This window comes from Zosterops lateralis, assembly GCF_965231275.1.
Source record: "Zosterops lateralis genome assembly, chromosome: 2".
Classification (NCBI taxonomy): Eukaryota; Metazoa; Chordata; class Aves; order Passeriformes; family Zosteropidae; genus Zosterops; species Zosterops lateralis.
In genome coordinates this window covers 66,062,539-66,071,724 of record NC_139763.1, presented here as the reverse complement: position 1 = coordinate 66,071,724, position 9,186 = coordinate 66,062,539, and the positions used below count along the sequence as shown (strand labels likewise).

The 9,186-nt window shown below is 39.1% G+C and overlaps 1 protein-coding gene across 1 annotated transcript; it reads left to right on the top strand.

Annotated features, from left to right (window-relative positions):
* The first annotated feature begins 783 nt into the window (after nucleotides 1-783).
* On the top strand, nucleotides 784-8,571 carry UFM1 (ubiquitin fold modifier 1). The gene is made up of 6 exons (XM_083883759.1): nucleotides 784-842; nucleotides 960-1,016; nucleotides 1,705-1,762; nucleotides 3,815-3,854; nucleotides 4,244-4,276; nucleotides 6,579-8,571. Coding segments are annotated over exons 1-6 (258 nt in total). The 5' UTR covers nucleotides 784-840; the 3' UTR covers nucleotides 6,647-8,571.
* Nucleotides 8,572-9,186: the final 615 nt, after the last annotated feature.

Here is a 9,186-nt window from a genome sequence, read left to right as displayed (position 1 = left end):
CCCTGCCAAGGCAGGGTCACCTAGAACAGATCACATAGGAACGTGTCCAGGTGGGTTTTGAATGTCTCCACAATGGGAGACGACACGACCACCCTGGGCAGTCCCAGTGCTCTGCCTCCCTCAGGGTAAAGAAGGTGTTCCTCACGTCGAGCTGGAACTTCTTGTGTTTTAGTTCCTGGCCATCGCTCCTCACCCCGTCGCTGGGCACCACTGAAAAGTCTGGGACCATTCTGCTGGCACTCGTCCTTGGGGTATTATATGCACTAATGAGATCCCTTCTCAATCATTTCTCCAGACCCAACAGGCCCACCTCTCCTCTCTCCCTCCCCTAAGATGCTCCAGACGCCGCATCATCTTCCTGCTCCTGCTGGACCCTCTCCAGGGCCCCTTTGCCTCTTGCATTGAGGAGTCCAGAACGGGACACAGCACAGCCAGATGTGGCCGGTTACCAATCCCCCCACTCGTAGGCATTCCCCGTGTGCCCGCAGCCCGCCGGTCCCGGCCCGGCCCCGCTCCCTCCCCGCGCCCCCAGCGCTACGGAAGCGCCGCTCCTGGTGCCGGGGTCCTACCGGGCCGCGGAACAACCAGTGCCACTGCCTCGTTAAAAATCCTCCCCGCCGTCCTCCGCTGCGCCTCGCCCACCCTTCAGACTCTCTCTCTCCCAGCTGCAGTGAGGCAATGAGGAAGAACACAACCCCTCCCTGCTTCACAGCGGGTCGGCGGCGCATGTTGTTTTCCTTTGTGGTCAGGCGCGCCTTGGGCAGCTGAGAGCCGGCGCAGGCCCCTGTGTTGCGGGCGGCGCTGACGTGTCGGCGGGAGCGGCGGCGGCCCGGGAGCGCCATGTGAGTGAGGGAGGGAGGGACAGCACGGGGGTCCCGCAGCCCCTAACCCCCTCATCCAGCCCTGAACCCGCCCTAACCCAGCCCTCACCCAGCCCTAACCCCCTGCTCTCTCCACAGGTCGAAGGTCACCTTTAAAGTGACGCTCACGTCGGACCCCCGGTTGCCCTACAAAGTGTGAGTGCCGCGGGGGGCGGCGGGGAAGTGAGAACGGGCACATCGGAATGGCCTGTGATGGCCATCCCGCCGGGAATTCCGGCATTTGTCCCCTCCGTGTGGAATGACAGGCCATGTCCTGCTCTCGGGGCGTTCCCGCCTTGCCCCACTGCCGTGCGCGTCTGCCATAGTTACAGAGTCACTCAGGTTGGGAAAGATCTCTGGGATCATTGAGTCCACCCTTTGCCCAGTCACTGCCTTGTCAGCCAGACCATGGCACTACAGGCCTTTCCTGAACACTTCCAGGGACGGTGACTCCACCGCCTCCCTGAGCAGCCCATTCCAATATTTGACAACCCTTTCAGTGAAAAATTTCTCCTGATGTTCCATCTGAACCATCCCTGCCGCAGCTTTAGGCCGAGTTCGCTCCTCCTGGAGAGGACATTGCTATAGAGCCTAATCCCGCACCTCCTGAGATTTGCCACATCTGCTGAAACTTAAAGATGTTCCCATTCTCTACTAAAAATGCTTCTCTTGAAGCATCTCACACCCACCAGGGACCTATTCTCCTCTCGAATAGTGCTTGCTCAGCTTTGGCCAAAGTACTTCCATTGCTAAAAGTGAAGTCACAATCAGTAGTTTACCAGCAGACAAAGTTGCTTTTTGGTTTGTTTTGGCAGCCACGTATTTACTTATGATGTGATTTCAGGTTAAGCGTGCCTGAGAGCACACCTTTCACAGCTGTCCTCAAGTTTGCTGCAGAAGAAGTAAGTACAGGGTGATGATGTTGGTCTGTAACATTTTTGCACGTTCTTGAAAGCAAAAGCTTTTTTAATGATAAAAATGCAGTGGTTAATTCAGCACAAGGAGCTGCTGTTGGTTACAGATGGTCACAAGCTTTACTGGCCTCAGTGGGGGCCTGGCAGAACTCGCAGAATCCTAAACTTAGTGATCCTTGCACAGTTTATGCATCAGCAGATGGCATTGAGATTCTTTCTGGTTTTTGTAACTAAATATTTCATATCAGTAATGGAAAATTTTGTGATAGTGAGGAGAATTAAAAGGTTGGATATTGGATAATTAATACTGAAATTTCTTATGTGGAATATCAGGAAAATTCTCCACAATAATCCAGGAAACTCTTAAACTCTTTTCACATTCAGTTCTAGTAATCTCTGACTTTGGAAGATGGAGGTTTTGATTGTGAAAGGTATTGAGAACAGCTATATGGAATATAGGATATAGCCATATGGGGTTTAAGGGAAGAAGATGTGGGTAGTGTGCTCTTTGGCTTCTGAGTGTTGATCTTTCAGATGGAATTATAAATCATTAGGTGTTTAAATTGCCCACATAATATATTTGAAAGATGTATCATGTTGTTTAGATTAAGCACACAAAGATTAAGAGATATTTGCTGAGAGTCTGTTCTTGCAGCTCTCCCTCTGTCTTTTTAGGAAAACCTGGGAAGTTTTGGGTTATTGAAAATTTCTTTCATTTTTTAAATTTAATTGTAATAAAATAGTTAGGAAGGGTAACAGACTGCAGGTCTTGAGTCTCCTTATGTTACACCACAATGTGACAGAAATTATTAGAGGAAACACAGCTTGAGGGGGGAGGTTGTGGATTGGTTTTGTTGTAAGTTTACTTGAAGAGAATGTTATATGGAATATTGCTTGCTGCTGAAGATATTTGATTATTTAATTGGGGTTTTTTACTATGTTTTTCCCAGTTATTTTTATTCTGTAGTAATACAGCTGTGCCAACACAGCCCATACGTAGAGACCTGGACTGAAAAGTTTAACAGACAAGTCTGAGGTACCAGAAATGAGTGTGACTGAGTAGTTGGAGGTGTTGAAAGGGAAGTGCCTCTTCTGGTGAGGGTTGCCATTGGACTGTTAACTTCACCTGCTCATGGAGCCACAATGTTAGTTAGTTAGTGATAGGTTGTCTGAGAAAATGGATTTAGAGACTCATTACTGACTTAAATAGTCACATTTAGCAAACCATTCTTTCAATTAGTGTGACTGTTTTGAGTATCTATGGGAGTTTTGCAATCTCAGGCTATTGTGCAGCTTTTTGCATCTCTTTGAGAGATGAATGAAAGAATGAAGTGCTTTGTAAACAAAGAGCAAAAAAAGATCATTAAACCCTTCCCTTGGAATGAAGCTCCTTGTGAACTGGCATTGAAAAGAATGACAGATAACTTTTGTGTCTCATGAATGTTTTTTCATACCTTGAACTGCATAGCTTAACATTAACTTACGCAGTGTGTTGTGATTCAAGAGCCAGTTTCACAGTACCTTAAATTATACTTATATGGAAAAGATCAAAATTTGGGCAAAGCTGTTAGTTGTTCTCCAGGGGAAGTGCATTATCCTCTCAGTGATTAAAACTCTCAGGGTGGAGAAGTGTTAAAGTTCTGGCTATTCAGCCTTAGCAAGTTTCTACTGAGACATCCCTTAAAAACTTAAAATTTGTCAAATCATAACCAGACTTGGCCTAGTTAGGAAAAAAACCCTTATTTATGGTGTATGGTATTTATTGGGTTTTTTCCTTCATATTTTACTGCTACCTGGTACATGTCTCAGGTTTACATTTGCACAATAGTTAGAAAAAATATCTCCATTGCATTTGTGGACTACTAAGATAGTCATCCATTTCCATTAAATAAAGTTAGTTTTATCTATAAATCTGAGGGAACTCTTTTCTCATTTTATTTCTACCTGAACCAGCTAAAATTACAATTTTAATATTACCCACATATTTTCTGCTTTAACTATGTCTCTTATGCTGTTTTGTCCTACTCTTATTTCCTTTAGTTCAAAGTTCCTGCAGCAACAAGTGCCATTATAACAAATGGTAAGAATATGATTTATTTACATTTTTAATAGTTTTTGTATTGAAGTTTCAGTGAATGTTTATTGATAAAATCAATTCTGTCTCATGTTTCACAAACTCTACATACTGCAAATTGAATTTAATAATGCTGCAGCATTATTTAAATTTCTTATGCATGAGGTGAAGATACTAAACCACTAATTCAGTTTTATCCAAATACATAGCTTGGACTTCTGCATGCCAAAGGTTTTCTGTCAGTTCCCATGTTTTTGGCTATAGGAAATAGCTGCATGATGATTTGATGTAATAGTTGTATCTTGCTGTATGTTTTTTGAGCTGCAAGTTTAATGTAATAAATTGTAATATGCCTGTTTCATCTTCCTTTTTCTCTTTTTTTTCCTTCTTCCTAGATGGTATAGGAATAAACCCTGCCCAGACAGCAGGTAAGTTACTGTGCATGAATCCCAGTATTTAAAACTTGTTATTTTGCCTAAGTATTCATCAGTGGTCATGTGAAAATGCGGCTTTTCGTGTAGGTGATGATCTAGTAACTAAATTAATTATTAGATTTATTATCTGTTTTTACACTTGGTCATGGCAAAATAGTAAAATTGCTTAAGGTACACTTAGGCTGTTTCTCTTCCTCAGCAGTATGCTTTCATTTTGCATCATGTAGCTTAAATTAGTTGTAGCTTAATCCTTTAAAGTAAATGTATTTAGAACTACTTGACTACTGAATGAAAGCATCCATACAGTAGTTCATTGTACTTGCAGCTGTGCATATTGAATTCACATCTCCAGTTGATTTACTTCACCTCTCCTAAGGCCTTATAAATATTGAGGAATTATTCAGTAGTAAGAAACAGATAAATTAAAAGCATCTAGATGCAAAATCTTGTAATCACTGCCTTATTCTGTAGATGCAAAATTAGGCACATGGATTATATTTTTTAATGTAGGTGTTCTGGCAATGCTGTGTGATGTTGCCCTTACCTGGGAGAAAAACAAACCTGTCCACAACAAAACAAGCCTCCAAAGTCAACCCAAACAAAACAAGCAAAACACAACTTACACCTGACCTAGTGCTCAGACCAAAATCCCTCCTCAGTTTACAAGTAAATATACATAATTTAGGTATAATCTTCTGTTCAGCCTCATTAATTGGTATCTCAAAATCTACTTCTTCCCTTCTCCTTTTTATTTTTTTTATGTATCAGAGTCCCTACAGATTGAACAGTTACTTTAGTCTTCAAAAACTTCCAAAATAAGATATATGGGAATGAAATGTTAGTAATCCTTGAGGATTTCAGAGGTTTTGTACTATTGCACAGTTTCCCTTCCTTTCTGAAAAAAAGCATTCAAGTACGAATTTCATTTTCCTTACGTGATTTCATGGAGCAGGGGAAATGAAAGCTGAAAGAGCTAGGCTTAGCACTTAATCCCTGTATTGATTTCAATTTTAAATCCTTGATAGTTCAGGGAGTAGTATGCTATAACTTTAATAAAACCAGTGTGTTATTAATGATGAAAACAGACTGAGGTGAGGTGAGCTGCTGTCTCCATGAGATGCAGCTGAGGCCTGTTTTAAAATGTTCAGAGTTTTGTGATGGCCACTACAACAGGATGTTTCCAATCTAGATTAGTATGGTTAGTAGGCAATTCTCTGTTTTGCTGGTTTGCGTTCAGTGGGTTTTATAGATCTCTTCAGTACTTGGTCTTGGCAGATCTGTAAGATCAGAATAACATAATAACATGATAACATGTTCTTTTGAATTGACTTTCTGAGGGTCATTATGTTGAATATATACAACGATTTTGATCCTGATCCAGTTGCTGGAGAAGTGGAGTTCAGAAAAGGGTATCTTTGTTCTAATATGCAATATCTTAAATGGATGTCAAGTATCTTAATCTTATTTGTGAGAGCACTCTACATCCCTGGAATGGGATGCTGGGGAGAGAAATAGAATTACTCTGTTTTAGAATTCAGTGCAAGCTTGAATAAGGAATCAGATATAGTCTGTTTTGTGCAGTAGTAGTATGAAGTAAAGAAGTAAATATTACATATATTAATTAAATATATCACTTAGTGATATGGTTTCATTTTCAAATGTTACATTTAATAGGAAAAAAAAAGCAACCTAAATACTTTAAAAAAATTCAATACATCTAAATATTAGAAACTTCTATTTTTTTATTATGTCTTCTTGAAAAGACTATGATGATTAAGACAATACAGCAATAAATAAGAAGTCAAAAGGGATTTTATGCTAAAATGAGACTAACTTATGCTTGGACATTTGGAGAACCTTCCTAAAAGAAAAGTACAATTGAGGTTCTGAAGTTAGAAGCTGATAAGTACTGAACCAAGGAGAGAACTAAAAATGAATAAATGCATGACTGACTTCAAGATAACAAAATAATTATGGAAAAGTAAAACTTAATTTTCTGTTCTTGAAATTATTATGGCTTTTAAGTGAAATGAGGCATTTGAGTGTGGAACTGCAACGTTTGAAAGGCTACCCTTTGCAAAGTCTAGCAGTTTTATTTAAAATAAAGAGCTCCAGGGCAAAAGAGGGGCAAGATAAAATTCTATGGAAACGTGAAAACTTTATTTCTGGTATGTCAGAGGAATTACCATGAAACTGTTAAACCCTGACTTAACACTGTTATCCTTTAAATGTGTTTATTGAGGGAACATTGTATTTTCGTGGTCAGTAATACATCCTGTTTTCTTTCTTTGTTTAGGAAATGTGTTTCTAAAGCACGGTTCAGATCTGAGGCTCATTCCCAGAGATCGTGTTGGGAGCTCATAACATCTCCTGAGAGCTGGGGAATCAGTGACATCCCTGAGCAGCAGAGGTCTATTTATTTTGGAACTCCAAAATGCAACTGATGAATTGGACTCCTTTAAAGCAAGCAAAAATGACTTCCCAGGATTTCTTTTTTTTTTTTTTTTTGAAACAGAGATAAAGGTTCATTTTCCTGTTAAAATACATTAACTCATGCACTGATTCTTCTCTGCCTAGCAGAAGAAGAGGCTGATTGCATGTTATGTTGCTGTGAGACAGACAGACCTCTCTATAGGTGTCATTGACACCACAAGGGTAAACACAGCCACCATCAATAGATACTTAAAATACTGGGTATTGTTGGGCCTACTTCATGAAAGGGGAAACTGTGTTATGGTGTTGCTACAAAGAAATTATTCCTACTGTGTGCTCAAAGTTGGGCTTTTTCCTGTACTTTTTTTTTTTTCCTAAAACTTATTTCCATGTTTTGGGGAACAGCTTTCACTTGGCTCAAGCATTGATCTCAAGTAGAAGAGAAATTTCAGGAATGTATTACTCAAGTAAACAGCTGCCAAATGTTCCAAAGTAATTCTAAGATTTAATTGCTGCAAGTATTTGAGGTAAAGGAGAAAACAGATTTCTGTGTTTTAAGACTTCATTTTGGCATACTGTGAAGTTAAATTAATCTGAATTTCAGAGAATTTATGAGACCTAGTCTCCTCACATAAAGTGCCATCAGCTGGGAAGGATTGCAGAGTAATTTGGGCATGTGTGGACTGGTCAAATATGTCATTCCTTTTTCAGTAAACTAATACTGGTTCTTTCCAGAAGTCTTGGTTTTGTTGCTGCCTGTTACATAGAAAACAACATAGAATTCACTGAAATATTTTTTGTCCAGATTAGAAATTGCCAGGTGTACACTATCAGTGTGTATTTTAAGAGGAGAAAATGCTGCTTTTCTTGACCTGATTGTCTATGCTGTGATTTAATGTATTTGGCAAAATCTTACCATATTGCATTTTTTTCTGTTCCACTGAGTTGAACAGAAAGAACAATGGGTATTGCAGTGCTTAGTTAAATGAGTACTGTCACAAATACAACTGTCCTGTGCAATCATCATGCTTTTAGAAGGATGTTTAGATAATGTGTCAGATAATGCAGAAGTACAAAATGCCCTTCTGAGTGGGTGTAAGCTGAGGAAATAAAGAAAACTCTTCAGAAATCAATATTTGTCTATAAACAGCTTCCAAATTTAAGATAAATTGTAACATTCTGTATTTTTCTTTACTTTAATGAACAATTAAATGAAAAAGTGCAAACATTGTTCCTCTCCTATTCTTAGAGTTTGACAATAATTAAAATCTGTTCCTGTTCATTATTCAGCATACTTTGGGATTCATTTTAAGCCAAAAGATTGTTATTATGCAGAATTCTACAGAACACTGCACTGAAGGGCAGAGTGCATAATTTTTGTTAATCTAATGCCACAAAATAATTAGTATGAGTGAAATTATTTGCTTGTTATTTTTAGCTGCAAATCTCTTGACTAAATGCTTGGAAAAGCACCTGATATTGGAATATAGCAAACAGGAATCTTTATTTGTTTTTTTTTTTGCCCTGTCTAAAGGTGCAATGTTTTTGAAAGAGAATCATGGTTTACTGCATTTTGAAACTAGGATGCTCTGATGTTTATGTAATTGAGGGTTATGTAAAAATGATTTCATGTGGTGGCTAACATTTCTCACACTGTTACTTAGGTTGTAACACAGCACAAAGTATTTGTTTGACATACTGCATTGCAGGTGGTTTATGTAACATGCTAAGAATTTGTTCATTTGGAAAACTAACTGGTATGTTTAGTACTCTGTTCATTACACCTTTGTCTCAATATGGCCTCTAAAATCTGAATGTGGCTTTTCTGTTTGGTAAAGAGACAATTTCAGTGCTAAAACATATTTAACAATCTTTGCGAGTTGACACAAACCTTTGCAGGCTCATTTTGTTAAGTCCTGTTTGACATGACTGTATAGGAAACTTCAAGTTTCTAGGGCTTGGGAGTTGTTAGAAGATTGTGGAAATGCTGTGCTCACAGACTTGTACTGGTCTGTCTTTCCATACCTTATGGTGTCCTTTGGAAATCAACTATACCTGGCAGTTGTGTTGTTTTCAGCTCTGGTTATAACCTGAATGGTGTTAAAAAAGAGATTTGTGTTGTTTATGATTCTCTCTGTCACACCTTTGCTGAAGTCAATTTGAAGAGTCTTTTCTGTATTCTACATTTATAAAAGGATGGCTGATTTATATTACAAAGACAGTCTGTGAAAAAAAAAAAGCAAACTGGTGGAAGCATAAATTGTTAAAAGTCCCACCAAAACTTCCAAATACCTCTAACTGTTCTTTTGGTTTATATGAAGTCATAGAAGTTTTATTTTGATAAAATTTGAAGATATTTTGGACATTTTTCTGGGAAGAAAGCACAGTGATCTGCTGAAGTACAGTAGAACGGGAGAAGTTAGAAAATGACCCTGATTATAAGTTCTGTCAGCAGTATGTTTTTTTGCTGT

Coding starts and splice junctions, on each gene's coding strand:
- UFM1 (XM_083883759.1), top strand. Junction 1,763..3,814: donor TCAAGTTTGCTGCAGAAGAA/GTAAGTACAGGG, acceptor TATTTCCTTTAG/TTCAAAGTTCCTGCAGCAAC. Junction 4,277..6,578: donor AAACCCTGCCCAGACAGCAG/GTAAGTTACTGT, acceptor TTCTTTGTTTAG/GAAATGTGTTTCTAAAGCAC.